We start from the raw sequence: 20,948 nt of genomic DNA, 5'->3' as shown, positions 1-20,948 counted from the left end.
CAGAATCTTGATGTATCTTATTTAATAGAAACAGTGATGGACGACGGCCCTGAGAAGATCAGATCACCCCTTTTGTCCTTCTATGGATCTGGTAGCCACCCTGACACATGGGGCTGCCCCCACATACACACACACACACACACGCCCTCTCCCCTCGATATAGTCTCACACACACTGACTCGCAACATTCTCAATCAAACTCTAATTTCTATTTAAGATGTGACATTAAAAGCTCCAGAAGTATTTTAAGCCCTGTGAGATGCCTTTTTTTTGTTTGTTGTTGCTTCCTTTCAACTAAATTGCTGTTGCTAGGCAATTTTAGCCCAAACTCTGCTTAGCGGATTGAATTGTGGGCTATTTGTTGCCTGGCAACATTAGCTAATTGGACGTTCCATGACGGAGAATTCGGAGCGACCGGCTCTTGCTGATTTCAACAACATAACTGTTTCTCAACAGATGGCTCTCAGCGAGATGAGGAAGCGGACCAGAGGAAGCTGGTTTCCAGTCGGCGAGAGGAGAGGCTTCCCTTCCTGCCCGGTGTGCCTCTGCAGCCGCCACCTCGCTGCTGACAAGCTTATTAGTGTTGCTTGATTTAAAATGAGCGATCAGTCTGGGTGCTGCGGCGGCGGGGAGGTACCTGGCAACACAGATTCAGCAGCCCGGGGAGATCATCACAAATATTTCTTGTTGCAGGAATCCCTCAGGGCTCGGGTGTGTGTTTATTTGTCTGACTGAGTATCATGAGAGTTTTGTGTTTGTGTGTGCAGCCGACCTGTCTATTTATCTGTGTGTGTAAGTGTGTAGGTGTGTGTGTGCATAAGAGGTAACCACGTCCTCATACCTGGCAGCACCTCGTAGATATCCTCGTCCTCTTCGTCGACCTCCCCCGTCTCTCCCAGTTTGCCGCTCTGAAAGGCCAGGGCAGCGCCGGGCCGCGACGAGGCCAGGCCGGTCAACCCCTCAATGTCATCGTAGGTCTCCTCTTCCTCCTCCTCATCATCGTCGCAAGGGATGAAGGTGGAGTTGAGATCTATGGGGGGAAAGGAGAGCCAACGTGACGGTGTTAGCGTTGAGAGACACGCATCAAAGGGTAATAAGAGAAACGCTGAAAGGGTCGTGACGGCAGCAACGACGAGCAGGGAGTCTTGAATTATAAATTATTATAGATTATAGATTATTTTCATTATTTATTCATGTGTTTATCTTTTTTTTTTTTTATGAAGCAATGAATGAAAGTCTAAAATAGTGAAAACTGCCACTTATTATTTTCCAATGCCAAGGTGATGTTCTCAGACTAAAAATAGTTCACGTACAATTCAAAATCAGCAAATTATTACATTTGAGAAGTCAGAACAAGAAACTGTTTGTCATTTTTGCTTGACAAATACCGCTGATAACTCAAGATCAAGAAGTCTGATGGAGAAAGATCTAAAAGGTGTATCTAAATGATGTGGCTTGAACCCGGATAGATATGAAGAGGATATGACAGCTGACAGGAGGCCAAAAGAAACGGATCGTTACCTTGATTAGAATTACAGATTTCTCTGTGTTTGAAAATTGGTGGAAACACTTGCAACGACATAAGTAAACAACTCAACACATTATAAAAACAAAGATCTGGTCGCTTTTAAACATTTTAATGCGGAAAGGTCATATATTACACCTTTAAACCATCTTTTCCTCCTCTTTTTTTATCCTTAAAATCAGAATATTGGGTTGCAAATGGTCCTGGTGATTAATTGCATCTCTTGCAAGAGACGGTCATGCCCGTCTCTCCTCGCATTCGCTATCTGCATCTCTACTATTAAATAAAGGCAAAATGCCAAAAATAATATTCCCATAGAGTTCTTGGAGGAGTGACCACAAAATGAATTGCAAGTTGAAAGCCTTTGATTCTCGGGTTAAAATCAGGAGGTGAAGAGGCTAAATAATAATCATTTACATGTTGGGGATCAGGACTGTTTGTAGTAAAAGCTCGTCTGGAAAGGAAGTAAGACAAACTGCAGAGTGTCTGTTACTTCCCGCAAATCAGTGGCCCGGCCCGAGCCCGTTTTAGAGGAGACGAGGCAGGACGGCTCGCTCAGATGGAGGAGCCGTCTCATTGCAGGCGACCGGCCGCTGCAAAGCAGGGTATCAGGTCCTCTGCCGTCCAGCAGCGGCAGAGCAGAAATCAATGTCGCTGGAGGATAACCAGAACATCTACCAATCAATTTCCTGTAAGTTGGAATTCGGGAGGAGGGTTAGGGGAGGAGCGGCTGGAGGGGGAGGGTGGAGCAGAACTAGAGCTACATGATGGTACACGTGACATGTTGAACGAGGAGATTCAGGACTCGGCCGCACGGCGTGTGATGGATCGGGTGTTTTTTTATCTGAGTCAGAGATGATAAAGGGCTCCCTTTCATTTCTGACCTTTCTGCCCCGCGAAAAAAACACACGAGCAAACTTTAGTGGCAAATGTGGAAAGAAAACAAGGTCGGACGGTTTAAACTGCTTTAACTGTATTTTTCAATTAACCTATGTGGCTTTTAAAAAGTCATCTCAAGTCATTTGTATTGTCTTTATACAAGCCAATATGAATTTGTCACATGACATTCTCTGACCTTAAACTCTTGATTCAAATAAGGACAGAAAAGAAACATAAAACTTCAGCAGACAAAGCTCTTCTGGAAAAATGCGTGCGCAATAAGTACTGGAGGAAATTACAAAGAGATGCTGGCTTACCTTTAAGTATAAAATTGATTTGGTCCACCCATTCTCTGGCCTCTTGAGGACTGCTGGCAGTGAACTAATGGATAACAGTGGCAATAAGCATGCAATTATCATCACATCCAAACGTGCATTTATATGGAGATAAAAGCCCGGATTCTTTATCGTCACTTCAGTTCACCAACTCTCCTCCTAGTTCCCTCTTGATGTCGCTATAAAATTATCAGATCTAAAATATTCAATTAAGACATTAACTGTATTATAATCAGACAGTATGACTAATGTGCCATATAGATGAATTCAGACTGATACTGGATCTCTGAAGCCAATGCAATTGTTTGATTGTTAGATAACAATATTTATATAATTATTTAAATTATTGTTTAATCTGGTGATTATTTTATTAATTATATATTAATCAATTACTTGTTTGTTTTATGACATTTTAGAGACAAAGCAAAAATTTCCTACAGCTCAAGCTGACGAGCAAAAATATATTTCGTCCAAAAATATTTAGTTTACTATCATAAAAAACGTACAAAAGCAATAACACATAACAATATTCACATTTTAAAGGTCTGAACTTGTTGGCACTGTTGCTTAAACAAATGACAAGCAAAATAATCAAACAGACTGTCAAAATAGGTTAATTGATGTGTTGATCGATTAATTGATTAAGTATGACGCCATTATAGGGAAATATAAAAGTAATTAATAATATTCTAAGATTTAAGACACAAACTTAAGAGAAATGTGAGCCACCGAATGCAAAACCGTGTTCACGCCAGCCGCCGTCATGATCACGTAGTGAGGAATGTACTAATTGACACAAAGACCACTGCCAAAAATAATACCCATCACACGTCATATTCCTTCACTTGCATTCCCGAACACAGACTTCCAGTTGGTCACCTGTCCCGGCTTATTGTGGTCATAAAAACCTGGAAAGATCGCCGTCCGGGGCAGAAGACCTCAAAGCAGCAGTTTTTTTTGCAGTCTTTTCTCAGGTTGGTCACCAGCTGAACGTTGTAATCGATGATATAAAAGGAACCCTTCTGCTGCTTATCTGTAGGGAGGACAAGTGGTAGGACGTTATCTGATTTAATTCATGGACCTGCAGTGTTTCTGTTTGTTGGCATTTCAAACAAACCTTTTTCACTCCCAAAGTAGTAGAAAATGCAATTGTTCAGAACACACCATCTCTTTTGCCACTCCGAGCCGAAGAAGCTGTGATCTGTAGAACAAAATGACACGCGTGAACAATCGTTCAAACATATTTTTTCCAAATTAACCAACCACTAGACCCAGGGCAGGTCTCCTTGTGCTGCTGTACCTCTTCGTTTCTTCTCCAGGTAGCCTTGCTTCAAGATGTTGCCGAGGTCCTGTGCTGCCACAGGTGGGATGTCACCAAAGCCTGTGAACAGAAGCAGTTCATTTGTCTATAAAAAATGGAAAATCGTAAAAAAAAGACTTCTTCAGATGGATTGTTTTGTCCGTCCAACAGTCCAAAACTCAAAGAAATTACATTTAGGATATAAGAAAAAGAGATAAGTGAAGGAGAGGTAGTCCTTCCTTCCTTCCTGCTGCTGTCAGGCTGCACAACCAGCTGAGCTCCCAGTAGACCACAAAAACACTTCAACCACAAAATTATTCAGTTATTGTGGATTTTTTACAGTTTTTATGACTGTCTTTTTACTCTATATTATTTATATTACTTGTTTTTTGATTTCTTACTGTGTCTCTTGCACTTTACCCCCTTTGCTGCTGTAATCCTGTAAATGTTCCCACTGCGGGACTAATAAAGAAATATCTTATCTTATTTCATAAGCAGCAAATCCTCACATTTGAGAAGCTAGAACCAGATAAAGTTTGCCATATTTCTTGCTTAATCGGTTAAAATAATTGAAATAGTTTCTGTCAATCAACCAATCAATTCGCCGCCTGATCGTTTCAGCACTAACTCCTAATAAGCTGCACTTAAAAGGCTCCTCATTACCACACACAAACACACACCGTGCATATAAAGTCTCCAGCCCTGTGGATTAAATACATCCCCGCTCGGCTTTGGGAAGCCGAGATCAATACATTTACAGTGCTGCTGAGCCCTGCAGTCCATTCATCTGCTCACATTGCACTTTTAATGGGAGCAACCTTCTTGTGGAAATCTCTCTTCAATTTGCAGTCAAATTTTAAACATGATAGGGCACGACTTAAGAGGCTTTGGTTAATTAGTGCAGTTGACAATGCAGTTCGCAAAGTATTTAGAGAAGAAGTTTGAAAGAGGAAGTACACACTAAATATCTTTTTGTAATATTCACATGATCACATAGATTCTTGTTGGCAATAATATATATGATGTTAATACAATAAATTCGCCCAAAATTGCACATATTATGTGTTTCACACAGATAAGTGAAGCTGAAGCGTCTTCACCTTGCATTATTTCTACTGTCCACCAGGAGGCGACTCCTCTGGTTGTATATAAGTCTATGCTTCATGTGTTAAATCTGCATTCTCTCTCCTGACCACCAGGCTGTGACTCCTCTGGTTGTATAGAAGTCTATGCTTCATGTGTTAAAGCTGCATTCTCTCTACTGACCATCAGGGGGTGACTCCTCTGGTTGTACAGAAGTCTATGCTTCATGTGTTAAAGCTGCATTCTCTCTACTGACCATCAGGGGGTGACTCCTCTGGTTGTATAGAAGTATATGCTTCATGTGTTAAAGCTACATTCTCTCTCCTGACCACCAGGGGGGGGCGACTCCTCTGGTTGTATAGAAGTCTATATAAATGACTCTACTTCTCTCTTGATTTATTCCCTCAGTAAACATTGTAAACATGAGTTTATGTCTCAATCTCTAGTTTCAAGTCTTCTTCAATACAGCGTGATGTTTATTTAGTAAATTATGATCCATTTAGAGTCCGGGCGTGAACAACCTTGTGATTGACAGGTCTATCAGAGAGGTCTACCGTGATGTCACTCATCCGCAGTCCAAATATGGTCACTTCCTGTTCACTTCTGTTGCAAAAAGCAAAGATGGCGATCTCGAGGCTTCAAAGCGTCAGTCCACAAACCAACGGGTGACATCTTGACGTCTTCACTTCTTATATACAGTCTTTGGTCTCACACGCATTAGAATGTGAGCGACTGATAACGTTGTACAGTCGTCACACGGGATTCAACTCAAACACTCGACCACCAGGATGCCTCGAGCGAAGAGCTTTTAACCAGCTGCTCCGTGTTTAAGTTAGTTTCAAAGTTCTTTCAAGACGTCAGTTTGTTTGACCACTTTTCTAGCCTTTAGCCATTAGAGGGGATCCCGTCAAACTGACCCCAAGTCGGCCTCGAGGGCCATCTTCCGCCCCGCGTTTCAACGGGGGGTACCCGGCTTTTCCATGTGTCAAAAGCAAAGCTCAGCTTCCCCTGAATGCATTACTCACCAGGCATTAGCCTCGCAGGGGATGACAAAAGCAAAGGGAGAGCAGGAACCGCCTTTTTTAGTCTGAAACACGGGAACAATTTAAAGACCATTTACACTAGCCAGTGTGACACCCCATTCAGGCCGCTGATGACAAGGGGAATGCCCCGAGTCCATCCCTCTCAGAAAGGACCCGTTTAACTGCTGGGAAAAACCAAACATGTCATCCCACATCTGGGTCCTCTGGTTTAAACAAAGAGCGTTAGACAAACAGGAACCTCTTTCTCATTCATGAGAATCAGCAACGTGAAAACGCAGTTGAAGTTCGTGTTTTGAGTCTCTTCTCGGGGGAGTTTTGTCTGAATAACTTGGATCCAGAAGAGCAAAATAAAGCAGATTGTTTTGGGGGTGTGTGTATGTGTGTGTGGTTGGCTAACATTCCAGAGATTTAAGTTCACAACAATCCAGCCTGTGATCCCATAACCCCGCACCACTTCAGCCCGCGGGCCTGACGGATGAGCGGGTCGTTCCAGAGCAGAGCCCCAGACACCTTGCGGCACTAACACGCTCACATATCATCGGCCTGCCTTTGTGGATGGACTGACCGGTGACACTATAAATACGGAGGTGCTGAGGACTGTTTTGTCAAAGAGAACCTGATTCAGTACATCATAACAAACAGCGGTCATTACGCTCCCCCACCTCATCTATCCGCCGGCAGTCCGTCCATTTTTTTCCTCCCGGGCCTGCTTCCCTGTTGCGGCCCGCTTCTAATCCCCTCATCCGTCTGCTTCCCTCGCTCTTCATTTATCTCAAAAGGTCGAGTCCGGCTAATAGACGAGGAGGTGCAAAGTCAACACGGGGCTCGCTCTGATCTGCTTGAGTCAACAAACATTACACATTCATGCGAGTTTTAACACTTTTACCGCCGCTTGACCTGACCTCGCTTTGCTGTCCTGCGTTCGTACGGATCTCGAACGCGATTACGACTTTCGTGAAGAAGAAAAACCCGGGACACAATAGTTCTGGATTCTTCCACAAGATCGCAGCACGAGCTGAAAGTCCCCGATCACACCCCGAACCAGAGCAGGCTCCTGATTGGTCCAGAGTTAACCATTCCTCCTTTAATGAAAATTACACTCTAACACCTCTTTGGGACCCGTGCAGCTTTAAGTGGAAATTCAAGGAGGTAATGTTATTTGAAAACGTGTGATTAAGGGCGTTAAAAACACCCCAACAACCATCATGGTGTTTGAGTTTTGAGTTTGACTACAGGCACGGAGAGACACATTAATGCATCTAATTAAGGCCTCATCAAAAACCGCAGACAGACGGCACTCTTTCATAAAAAATCATAAATTGCGTTATCAATTATTCAGGGCAATGCCACGACTTCATTTTCATCCCTTTTGCGTTTTTAATTAGCACCATCCACAGCTTTGGTATTGACATTAATTTGATGGCAATTTATTGATATTTCAGCGTAACCTATTTAGCTGAGTGCAATTACCAACAAAGAGAAGCAGATAGATGCGGCGTTAAGAGGAGCGTCCCGTGCTTTTGTAAATCAAGGTGAGGAGTTGCTGCGGGCGGCGCTAACTGAATCTAACTGCTCTCGGTGGTCATCAGCGAGAAAAAAGATGCGAGTCGCCCCATTTCCAAATGAAAGGAAATAATCAATAGAAATTGACCGGAGATTTTTGTTTAATTGATCCTGACAAAAGGAGGATTTACATAAGCGAGCTGACCTGGGTGCTGATAAGTGCTCTCGTTCTGTTGCCTCCCTGAACTTGTGTTAAACTCGAAGAGGAGGGAGGGGATACACAACAATGCATCTGCCAGCGGTTTGCCACAGCCTCAATCTCTCATTTGGTTATTCACACTCTCTCAGCATGGTGTTATGAGCTCAGCAGTTGATCCCGCAAGAAAAGGCTGATTTATGTGAGCATGACCAGAGGGAGTTAATGTATTCTCTCATTAAAATCCACTTTACTTAGGCTGAAAGTCAATCAAAGGCTGGATAGAGACTGAATCAAAGTGAAGGGAAATGGTCGGGTGGGAGGACTAATATGTTACATTAGATCTAACGGCGGTCATAATGCAACAAAGATGTTGTGAAAACACAGAAATGTACTGAAGATGTTGATGGGAGCTGCAGAAGATGGAAAGTGAGCGATGGCTTTAGTGTCTTTACCAGGGAGGAGCGACGGCAGAGGCAGGGGAACATGCACCTCCAGAGGGTTTGAGCCACGATCGCATCCTCATCTAGAAACATTTAGAGCAGCCAGTCACACGCAGAGAGACAGTGGGGTGAGGGCGAAAATAAAGAGCTTTATTGGAATTAAAAAAGCTTGGAATAAAAGCTTTTTCTTACGCTCTTCTTTTGCTGTTCTGCGGTGCTTTTTCATGCTTTGAAAATGTTGTATATAAATATTAATTACATAAAGATCATGCTGATGTATGCTGATAATATAATATAACATACGACACATGTGGAAGATGTCTTTCCGTATTTATGATGGTGGGAAGGACATGGAAATAGGATTTATATCTCTATCTTGCTCTGTCCATCAATGTCTCTCCTCTCCAGTATATTTGAAGTCTGCATGTCTGGAGCATTTATATTTTATTTTCTTATGAATGCGTCATGTGTCCTTTAGTCTTCACATGAAGTCTATATTTATGTGTTTTTTTGTGCTTGTAAGGTTATACTGTACATTAGTAATGTTTAGTCTCATCAGTTATATGTCATGGGTGCTGTATACGTCTGTTCTATAACAGCTTTTATTGACCTACTTATCGTTTATGTTATATTTCACGACATGTGCTTTGATGGCTTTATGTTTGCTTTGGAGTTGCAACTAACAGTGGCCTATAACATGTTGTTTAATAGTGAAAAAATGTCAGTCGGTCCTTAACACCATGTTGGCATATTCAAACAGCTTTGTTTGTTTTGTCCGACGACCAGTTCAAAACGCAACGATATTCACTTTTTATATAATTATATTAGAATAAATAATAACAAACAAGCAGATAAGTGTGTTTTTTGGTATATTTGCTTTGAAAAAATACTCATTTTCTTTATCCACTAGGTAATACATTGACAAATTGTTTCAGATCTACACTTTCTTTTTAGTCATGACTGTTTATTTGTTTATTTTAATGCATTACATCATCCTGCCCAAGGTCTCAGGATGGACATGATACTTCTGGCTAAATCTGGCTAATTTAAATCACACTAATGTTATTTAATGTCTGCTGTCTCTTGTGGAGAAAAACACAAAATACTGCCAGCAAAAAAAACAACACAGAACTAAGCCATGAGGAAACACTCTACAGGATCAATACAAATTCAGAGTTTCGGGGGCGTGCCGACGAGGTGACCCCCTCTCTCAGCGCAGGTAAAATCAAAATCAGCGAGTTATCGTATGTTCTCTCTCTCCGGTGCTTAGTCCTCGCACTGCTTGAGGTATTGCATTGAATGCAGCATCAGGGGGCAGGACCTGACCCCCACATGAACTCTGCTGATGAGGTGAAACAGAAGGCAGAGAGAAACCCCCTCCGGCCCAGAGGGGCTGCGGGGAGGAATGCTGCTGACTCTACAGCCGGAGCGAGAGACCGCAATCCTCTCCCGATACTGTCCTTGATTAGGAAAAAGGATTCACTCAGTGCACCTTCACCCACCCGGCGCTCAATCTGCGCGCAGGCCAGAGCTAAATTGATACATTTTTCCTCATTAGAGCAGGAGGCCTTTGTGGCGCGTCCCTCCAGCGAGGCGGCCGAGCAGACGGGAGGAGAGAGACTGAGAGGCACTGAGGTTAAGGGCAGAATGTCGTCCCTGCCCTGCTCTCCTCCCCGTGATTTGATTAAGACCTCGGTCATCGATTCATAAACCGTGTTTAGAACCTCCTAATGCATGTGTTTGAACCAAAGACAACATGCAGTGCATTATATCAGGCCGCATGAAGCTTGTATCCTCGTCTAATAACATTTAATGGGGCCGGGAATTTATGCAGGAGTGATTAAGGATTTTTTTTCTGTAGGGGGAATCAGGGATGTCAATCAGGTTAAACAACAAGATCTCTGACTCCAGATAAAAGCTTTACGACTGAGCGAAGGATAAAAACTTTAATAAACGCAGCCAAAAATCAGGTAATATATTTGATATCGCAGATTTGGATTCTAGAAATTCAGTTGTATTGCAACTTTCATGCAGTGCAGAGATTTCTCTCTTTTATCGTCCGACACAGTCCGTTACGCTCGATGCAATTTGGAAGAAAGAGTTAAATAAATACATTTCTGTGCCTCTTTTGCAGGATTAGATGTCAAGTCACTCCAGGCTCCGTTTGGCTCTTATTCCCACATTCAAACACACAAGGCCGGCCACAGCGAAGACACTAAGGGGCTAAATTTACTATGTGACATCGGCTTCCCCCTGGGCAGCCATAAGCAGCGTATACAGCGACCCTGAATTTCCCTTTTCTAGATTTACTACCACTATTCAAATGCTTAACTGCAGATACAATGATCCTCTAATCGCTGGGGATGGTTTTCAGCTGCTTCACTGACAGAGACGCACACAAAAAAGAAAGAAAAAGGAAGAGTAGTAAGAATATAAATACCAACAATGGAGGAGTTTGGGCCCACAGGAGAGCCTGCGTATCTGTGATAAAAACAGGATGCAACACAATCAACGACGTAGCCTGGAGGGAAAAGCACTCGGAGAAAATCGACACACTCGCTCTCTGAATGTATAGTTATTGCAACTTTAAAATGCTTCTGTTATTTCCACTAAAATGCTTTAGATATAATTTCAGCAATAATGGTAAGTTAGTATGTTGGTGGGGACCGTGTTATTGCACTGTGCTTTCTGAGCGATATCTCACGCCTATTACCTTTTTGATATAATTGGTCTTATTTTATAGTCACTGCTGTTACATATTATGGCAATAAACAATTATATGATGCTATCATTCTTTGACACCTTTCATAAATCACCAGCGAGTCCAACGGGCAACAGGTGGTTCGGAGAAATTATTCTGTCCAGGAAAAGAAAGCAAAATGCTCAACGGATTTGAGTCTTGTTTAAATCTGAAGTGGTTTTGTTGAGAATAAGAATATATATATATATATATATATATATATATATATATATATATATATATATATATATATATATATATATATATATATATTATATATATATATTTATTATATTATTTTTAATTTAATTTATGTTATTGTTTATTTTAGGACCAGGTTATGTTGTTATTACTATTAGGATTCAAATAAATAACATAATAAAAACAACAGTTCTTGTTAATAAATGATATGGGGGTGATTTATTTTACATTAAATCTAAATTCTGTGCTCCAATTTATTTTCATACTTTCCATATTGACTGTATTTTAGCAGATTCTCATTCAGTCTTTCATAAACAAATATAAGTATTGGCTGATTAATTACTTCAACCGGCCTTATTGGAACAATTTAGAAAATGTTTCAATTCGTTTTTTGCTTGTTTTCATATTATTTAACAGGAAATATGGATGATTTTGAGAAAGCTGCAGTTAAATAAATATAGTATTAACAGTATTAACTTACTTCATATTCACACATATTATATTAATTGTTATAACTGCTTGACATTTACACACAAGATAATAATTGAGGAAAAACAAAAAGATATTCCAATATCTTTTCTTTAAAAAAACGTAGAAACTTAAATTTATAACCTTTTCAATTGGTTTAAAAACCATAAATAAACCTGAAAAAAGTCAAATAAAGTCTTTGTTGGCGTGTTTCATTCAAAGGAAAATGGTTAACACCCTCGTGACAGTAACTGCAGCAGACGTGATTTAACACGGACTTTATGACCAAATACAAATAAACTCATCGAAAGATTTAACATAACATAAACAATAAAACAATCACAATACTCAAGTTTTTTAAATAATGTTTGCACATCTCTTTGCAAAAAAAACTACAACTACTGAACATATTTCATTTAGTTAAATACCCTGACCTACTAAATATAAAAATCAATAATACAAGCATGTTTACTTAAGCCTGGCATTTAAAAAAATAAAAGTTGCCCCTTTAACTGTTATCACATTTTGAAGGGAATTGTCTCATAATTGTTTTGTTTATATACAACACATTACAGTTTTAGTACTGCAGAACAGTATGAACAGTACTCTCACTGTTTTTACCAATCAACTGGCCTTTGATTTCATTTCCTCGAGATAAGCTAACTTGCAGCCACTAGAAATCAATACAAAATACACATATATATATATATAGATATATAGATATATAGATATCTATATATCTATATATATATATCTATATATACATATATATATATATATATATATATATATATATATATATATTGTAGATACGGATTCTTTCAACAGCATACAAGCCCTCGGCAGCCCTGTCCCACTTGGCACACACTCACACACACACACACACACAATGCTGACTACTTCAAGCCGAGCGGAGATCCCGGCGTAAAGAGGGATGCATCCTCAACATCCTCAAATAACTCCACAAGGGCATGTTAATGACCTTAAAGTGCTGCATTACAGCAACAATTAAACAGAGGGATCCAAGAGGCACTGGGAGCCGCCGTGTCACTGTCTGTGTACGGGCCAACACATCTCTCCCATCTCCATTTATTTCCCTAAGAAATCAGCTGGGCCACCTGGGCTTGGCATCGAAACTTCATTCATTTCCAGGAATGGATTCCAGTGGAGGGCAAAATCAAATTCTCATTTGCAAGGCAAGGGGAGAAAGAGAGGGAGTGAACGCAGGAGGTACCTGGGAACGCTAACCTCTGGGTGAACCCGCCGCATCTGATAGTTTTGCTATTTGTCTGTGACATTGACAGCTCTGGGGGAGATTAGGAGTCACCCTGCCCCAGCTTCCCCACTTTGCATTCTGTGTGCCTCTTTACAGATGGACTGCTGCACATTTCACTTCGCCTGTTTTCCCTGGGTTTCAACAACGGCGCTACACCAGAGGCAACCGAGGGATGTAATTATATGCAATGCAACAATAAAACAAAGCAAATGAGGGGAGAGCTGCATCAGAGGGGCTTAAAAAAAAAAAAAAACCAGAGGATGCAAAAAAAAAAAAAAAAAACGACACGGTGTGGCTTTCGGTGGTGGGGGTGAAGCCGGAGAGGAGAGTGATGGATGCCCTTCGGTTAAATACGTCCAAATCCCCCCTTCAAGCCGCTCTCTTCTTGCCAGGCGGCGTGAGTGAGTGTGCGAGAGAGAGTGTACAAGATTAATAGTGTAAACAGCGAGGGAGAGAGGGAGAGAAAGGCAGCAGGGAAAGAGAGAAAGAAAAGACTATCAGCATCTGCAGCAGCACAGTAGCCCTCAGGGAATAGTGTGAACTTTTGAACCCTGGTGGCGAGCAGTCGCAGCGATGCACAGAGCCTGCTCCTGCCTCGTAATGTGCGTGTGTGTGTGTGTGTGTGTGTGTGTGTATCTAGAAAAGCACACAGGCTTCAACACAGAGAGAGAGAGAAAGAGGAAAGGAAAAAGGGAGTGAGGAAGAATGAGGAAGACTGGAGGACATTAGCATATTCCTTGCGTCCTAAACGAGCCGCCGCTATCCAAATGTCAAGAAGTCCATACGCCGATGAATGCCGTGAGAAATCCATCTCCATCTGACGGATAGATACAGTGGATGGCCATCAGAGAAACTCCAGAAAAACTTCCCCGACTGAAGGCCCTAACTCAAACACAACTCTGGACCGCAGTGCAGACAGGTCACAGGTTGGTTGCAAAAAAGAGGTCAGAGGTCAAGAGTTCAGCACGCGGGCAGACAGCGTGACCGCGGCGTCGACAAACCTGCGAAGAGGTCACCTAAAATACTGTCCTGGTGCTGCGTGCGATTGAACGGGAATAAAATGTGATAAATGCTAAAGTTAAATCAGCCGTGTTTCAACATTTTTGTGCCTTTGATGTGATTTCTTTACACCCGGAAAACACGCTCTTTCTCCGTGACTTAATTTGCCTTCGAAACACAGACGAGGGCCCAGTTGGCACTTTAAACACTGCTGATTAACCCTCTAATGGAGCGCCCATCCGTCAGCTGGCAACGGGGTTGTTTTCTGTCCGTCTCACCAGCCAAGAGACCCGGGCATGCACCCTCGAAAGCACTTCACTTTAATACAGCTTTTTAAAGCTGCAGCCAAAATGACAAAAATGTAGATTTAATATTCTATTTACCGGCACTGCGTAATAATGTTGTTACTGTGCATTGGCTCCTCGTATTCAAATGAGAAATATGCAACAGAGAGGCATAAATTCAAATTGGTTATCCTACTGCATTCTATTGCAAGTAATTGGTTTAGGAAATTGGGTCGGCAAAGTAATCACTGACAGGAGTCACATTCCTGCATTCTTTAAATAGGCTAGTACAACAGAACGCACCTGCCTTTAGTGCTGCTACTATTAACTGATTAATGACCAGGAATTAATCAGTGACTATTCTGATCATTGATTAAACATTTAGGTAATTTCTCTGGTGAAGATAACAAATGTTCCCTAGTTCTCAAAAAGGAAGAAAATGCTTTTCTTTGTCAGAAAACGGCAAATGTTTGTGTCAAGACACAAGCAATGGGAAGAAATCCCATTTCACATTTAGGTAATTGTGACATTTCTCACTATATTCAGACATTTTAATGACTAAATGGTGAATTGATTAATCAAAAAAAAAACAATTAAAATAATCATTACTTGCAGCCCCACCTGCTCATACGTCAAATGAAATGATCTCCAAGACATTTCTTATCAATCTAAAGTATGAGATAACATATGCCAGATTATACAGTGACACAAACAGATGAAGTCACGTGACATGAGTAAGGCAGAACACAACACGCACAGGTTTTGTGAATAAATTCTACATCCACACCTGAGCAGAACACAGCCTGTATGGTGAGTGCACCATAATAGAATCATTACGACCACGAAGAAGACGAGGGAGACGCATCAAAGAGCGTCATCTTCTTCTGCACGCCTCCTGAAACAAAGCACTCTGGTGCGGCGCTCCGTCATCGCTGCAGCTTCCAAGCAAACATCCCCGAGCGCCCAGCGGTGCTCCGCCAATCAAAGGAAAACAAACAGGCCGTTTCAACTTCGTAAACTTGACCCGCAAACAGCATGACAGGACTGGGTGTGTGTGTGTGTGTGTGTCTGTCTGTCTGTCTGTGTTGTTTTCACATCCAGAAGTCTTGGTTCCAACCCACAGACATAAAGAACGTAAACGTAGCATGTGTGTGTGCGTGTGTGTGTACGTGTCTGTGTGTGCGTGTCTGTGTGTGTGTCTGTGTGTGAGTGTCTGTGTGTGCGTGTCTGTGTGTGTCTGTGTGTGTTGTTTTCGCATCCAGAAGTCTTGACTTGATTCCAACCCACAGACATGTAGGACGTATTTATGTAGCGTGTTTGTGTGTGTGTGTGTGTGTGTGTGTGTGTGGGTGTGTGTGAAAGGAGAATACACGCCGGAGGGCTATAACATATTTGTTGATGTATGCTAAATGTATTGGAATGGCAGTAAGAGAGAGAGAGAGAGAGAGAGAGAGAGAGAGCGAGAGAGAGCGCGAGAGAGAGCGCGAGAAAGAGAGAGAGAGAGAGAGCGAGAGAAGGTGGTAGAGGGGGCAGACGAGGCTGCATGCGCGGTCAGGTCACCGGTACGGTCGGCGGGTGAAACTCAGTTCACATTACCATGCAGACACCCGGGCTAACAATGGAGGCTCCATCTGTTCCCGTCAGCCATTACAAATCTGGTGTCACCCAGTCCGCCGAAGACAACAGGCCACGGCATCTAATCAAACGGCGCAGGCTCCTCCTGCGCGCAAAAAAAAAAGCAAGCCATCGACTTCACACTCACTCACTCTCTGGTTAAGGGACAGAGAGCAGCGAAAGGCAGGCAGTCGATTACCACAGATCATGCATTCTCAGAGTCACAAAGTCCCTTTTGTATACAGTAGCCTCAAATAAAATGACACAATTAAACTTGAGAGGGGAAAAAACAACTTGATTTTCCACCTTTTCTTCAAGCCAAATGCTTTTTATCTTTATTATCATCCTTTCGGTGCAGATTTTTTGCATTTAAAGGAATAAAAGAACATTCAAATCGTCACCATGGATGATTGTTCGTCTGGAGAAAAAAATGCGACTGATTTCATTAAGTGGTTGTGCCATTATTTTCCACAAACACTCCCTCTTTCCATTGAAAAGCGCCCGCCCAGCAGAGAAGTGTGAGTCATTTCTTTCAACTGGCTGTGAACAGAGAATGAACTCTGAACTCCACATGCCCTTTTTAATGAGGACACAGGCCATTCACTACGCCAACATGGCCGCAGCAATAAAAAAAGACACAGAAGCTGTGAGGTGTGAATTTGCCTTACAGAAATCAAATGTTATGATTATTGATCCGACAATCAAATGTTTTTTTTGTTGTTGTTATTGTTGTTTAGCGTCGAGGGACGTTCGATATTTAAAAGCAAAATGCAAATGAAAGAAAAAAAGAAGATTCTGGAAGTGCTGCATAATTGGCTATTTCTCACATTTAACACCAACAACGGCGCAACGCGATGTTCGAGCTTTAACAACTATCGCCTCCGAAGTAACAGACGGCGTAGTTTTTGGTTGGACGTGTTATTGTTATGCCTTAAGGGAATTTTTTTAAAGCGTTTTATTGTTTGAATGTATTTGTTTCCCCGAGGAAATCTCGCCTTGTTTATTCTGAAAATGAACAATTCAAAAAAATGAATTATTATTGTCTCGTGGTCTGTCTTCCCACCATCTGCCGTGATTTGTTTACTCTATTTTCCCAAAAGTTGCAAAGAATGCCGGCAGTTACTCTTCTGTGGGCGGAGGACCGAAGAGTTCAATAGACATTTCCAAAAGAGGAGATTCTCTTCTTTTTTTTACTACATCCAGCTGGCATTAACTATCTTTTTCTTTCTTATTGGGATATTCCACATGATTCCAGCTCCACCTCAGGAAAGAAAGCTGAAAAGAAAAACAGAAAGCGCAGGGCATAGATGGGCACCTGAGGCAGCCGGGTCAATAAATGCCCACCTGCGGCATGTCACGTCAAGGGCTATTAGCCGGCACATAGTCAGAAATACAAAAAAGTCTGAACGGGAGGGGAGGGCAAGTCCAAGGAGGGAAGATAGAGAGAAAGATTGATAAAGGGAGAGAGGGATGGAACACACATGGCCCCTCAGGTACAGTGTTGTATTTCAAACCCGGTTGTGAAAGAATAGAGGGGCTCGGGTCAATCAATCACGGCATTAGCCTGCGGCTACAAAGCCTCCTCTCTGTGTGGCCGGCCTCCCACAGTCCACACACACAGCTCGAGGGGACGGATCAGCAGCTGAGGATCCGCCACTGGAGGGCGCTCTAGGTCCCCGATCCGGCCTCTGTGAACCCACACCTCTTTTTCCTCCAGAATCAGGACAGCTTACCTGCCTCTGCCTGCTCCAGGAGGAGGAGTCACTGATGTCACCGGAGCCAGGCAGAGAGGTAGGAGGCCAGTGAAAAGGGAGGTGTGGGTGTGGTGGTGGTGGTGGTGGTGGTGGTGGGAGTGGGGGGTCACATATGCGGTCTGCAACAATATACAGCAGGAGGGTTTGACTGTGCTTCCTGTGGCGAGGTGTAGGTGTGCCAGCGAGGACGGCGAGGGGAGCTTGTTAAAACGGCAATTGTTTCGTTTTCTCAGAGGAATACCGCATCGTCTCCTGTGACACCCACTCCTCCTCCTTTACCTTTTCCTTTGTTGGTGCAGCATTCCTCGCAGCCTTTTTGACATGTTCACACAGATAATATAGACTACATTTCCCTCCACTGTCCTTAGTTTAAATAGATTGTATGAAATCTAGGTGTTGTGTAATCTAGGTTCATGTGTGCTGTCATGTGTGTGTGTCATTTGATGTTGTGAAGAAAAAGCCATCAGTGCTGCTTTGCAAGCACAGAGACATTTAGAGTTAGGCCTTTTTTAGCTCAGATCTCTGCACTGCGCAAATAGCCTAAGATCTCTCACACACACACACACACACACACACACACACACACACATACACAGGGAATCAGAATCAGGACTATTGTTAACTCACACTCAGAGGCTCCATCATCCTGGTAGTCTGAGGCGTCGTCCGATGGGGCCGAGCGACCCAGACTGGAACTGCGGTTGTCATCAGAACCGTCTTCGTCCCTAAAGTCTGCTGAGTGTGTGTGTGTGTGTGTGTGTGTGTGTGTGTGTGTGTGTGTGTGTGTGTGTGTGTGTGCGCGTGTGTGTGTGTATGACAGAGAAACACAGAAAAGATGATAACAAATAAATCATTGTGCTATCAGAGTATATATATATATATATATATATATATATATATATATACATAGACTCACAGCTGAAACCACTATGTGAGCTGTATGTGATATGGGATTCTGGGTAATTTAACTTACATGGGGGTAAGGGGAATTCTTGAGGGTTTCTGTAAAATAAAAATCAGAATAAGCATATATAAAAATCTTTTGCACTGAATTGCAAAGCGTTCTGTGCTTTCATCTGTCAGACAGCTCAGCTACAGCGTTGCTTCAGCCGTCGTTTCTTGCACGGAAGACCACAAAACCACAAGTTTTCTGTACAAGAGCATGCGTCTCTTATCGTGCAGAGCTGGAAGCTGTTTCCGGAGTAAACTATCACACTTTTCATGCAATAGTTTCCATTTTGTTGGGGGGTCATGGACTGTTCATCATGCTTGTAAATGATATCGCATTACGATTTAATTATCCTGATCAAAACAGATTATTCTATGAGATCTTTAAACACTTTTAACAACAATAAACAGGAAGTCTTGAAGGTGACACCATTAGACTAAATGAGTTCCTTCAAATGTAATTTTGCAAACTGTGTTTAAAGCAATTACAGCAACAATTAGGGTTATTGTGTGGTATTAACAGCAAAAGTTAGATAATGGTTGCCATGAAATTACATTTCAACACTTGACTAGTAAAGCTTTCCTAAACCCTGATGTGATGCTGCTTCCGGAGGTAGAATCCTACCTGACATGGATGAACCTGAAGTTGTTCAGTAACACCTTCCGTGTCTCTTGGGCGATTTCACCCAGCACCTCGTCTTGAAGAACCTCTGATACAAACAGCTCACAGTCTAAAGGAGAACAGAAAACGCTGTTAAGTGTGGCATTCTTGCCGTGTTTGCTTTATATGATCAAGTTTATAATGTTTGCGAGGGACAGGAACCTCGTTGTTTGCTCAAATTATGTACTAAGATAAAATCCCATAATTAGGATTTGCAGATCACACTTCAATGTATCCTCAGGTCACTAAACATCAAGACCTTGGAGTCTAAAATTCTAAATAAAAGTCTAAAAGGTCTCTCTCTCTCTCTCTCTCTCTCTCTCTCTCTCTCTCAATACAGCAGATGGACACAACATGAGCACCTGTACAATATTAAGCATTCCAACACGACAACCTTGCATTATCATCGCAACGTATATTTGATCCTTTAACGTTAAATCCGCCACTTATTACGAAGAGTATGGCTTCTTGTTTTGGTGTCCACTGCCTGTACTAAACATATCATTCAAACTGAAACTTATAAAACCCGGGTGGTTTGTGGTTGTTTCTACAATGTGACTAAAATATTTAGGCCTTTAATAGTTTGACCTGTAAATTGCTTCTTCGGGGCCTGAAAACATAGTCTGCTCTTTGTGTGAATGAAACCCAAAGACAAAGAGAGGTAAGACATTACACTTTCAAATGTCTGTAGAACGGATGAAGCCATGATTATTATTTTCTTTCACTGCGGTATTAAACTGTAAACTTGATCATAGTAATGTACAGTAAGTCATCGTAATGTTATCCAGTAAGGCAAGACCCTAGTTTGTAAAACGGGTTGGCCGACATCACGTATCTGATTCCATTTCTTTATGTTCTCCCTTGTTACACAAATGGAAATGTTACGCAAATGTTCTCCCAAAGGCCCCGTTTGCTGGCAGCAGTACATGCAAATGTAGTCAAATACTGTACAGTTTTGTGTGGAGAAATATGTTTTTTATGTTCTCGTTTTTGTTTTTGTTTGTGCAACTAGAAGAAACAGCGAATGCGAGGATTTTCAAAATAAAGAATAAAAAGAAGGTATTTAGGTTTAGCTTGCTTAGCTGTCTGTGTGTTCTCAACTCAACCACTGGAATCAAATCATTTGTATATTTTAAATGTTATTTTGTTGTAAAAAAGCTTGCTTGCTTACGGTTACAATATTATCTAATCACAGGATTGAAGGATAAAACTGTAAAGGATTATTAAGCGTAAAAAAATAAAGACATTACCATCCAAAAGCCGCCTAATGTCAAGTGGTATTGTTCCCATCCCTAGCTTTCACCTGTCCAACTCCAGACACTTGGGTTTGCCGACTTTTCCCCCTTTTTTCGGCCCCTTCACTCTTTGGTTTGTATTCCACAAGGCAGCCTATGTGCACCCGGACTCTGTCACACTGTTTGTTACAGCTCCGTGCCAGAAGAAGAGCCGGTCACAGCCTTGCATCCAACCACCTGTGTGCTCTTGTTCTGAAACCTGACTTCCGTGCATGCATCTAGATTTGCACAAAATGGGGTGGAGCAGGTGCACAGATGACAACTTCCTTTTGCACTCTCGTTTCTCAGTCGAGGGCTGATGACAAGGTTTGACTGACACAGAAAAAGCCCCTCTGCCTGACCTACAATAATGCTGTCGATAAGAAGAGGCTGAGTGGGCCACCTTTAGGTGTGAATACACA

General features: G+C 42.1%; 1 protein-coding gene across 1 annotated transcript in view; it reads right to left on the bottom strand.

The window, feature by feature from the left end:
- skap1 (src kinase associated phosphoprotein 1) overlaps positions 1–20,542 on the bottom strand; it is a gene marked incomplete at both ends in the record, with an annotated part of 31,674 nt that extends 11,132 nt beyond the window's left edge. The window contains 9 exons of the mRNA XM_079235671.1: positions 842–1,030; positions 2,722–2,785; positions 3,648–3,772; positions 3,857–3,940; positions 4,040–4,120; positions 18,271–18,378; positions 18,617–18,645; positions 19,217–19,322; positions 20,503–20,542. Of these exons, the coding sequence (XP_079091797.1) occupies positions 842–1,030; positions 2,722–2,785; positions 3,648–3,772; positions 3,857–3,940; positions 4,040–4,120; positions 18,271–18,378; positions 18,617–18,645; positions 19,217–19,322; positions 20,503–20,542 (826 nt within the window). The remainder of the gene's footprint in view (positions 1–841; positions 1,031–2,721; positions 2,786–3,647; positions 3,773–3,856; positions 3,941–4,039; positions 4,121–18,270; positions 18,379–18,616; positions 18,646–19,216; positions 19,323–20,502) is intronic.
- Positions 20,543–20,948: the final 406 nt, after the last annotated feature.

The sequence above is a fragment of the Taurulus bubalis genome, assembly GCF_910589615.1.
Source record: "Taurulus bubalis genome assembly, chromosome: 2".
Taxonomy (NCBI): Eukaryota; Metazoa; Chordata; class Actinopteri; order Perciformes; family Cottidae; genus Taurulus; species Taurulus bubalis.
Note: the sequence above shows the minus strand (reverse complement) of the source record. Positions and strands in the feature narration are given on the sequence as shown.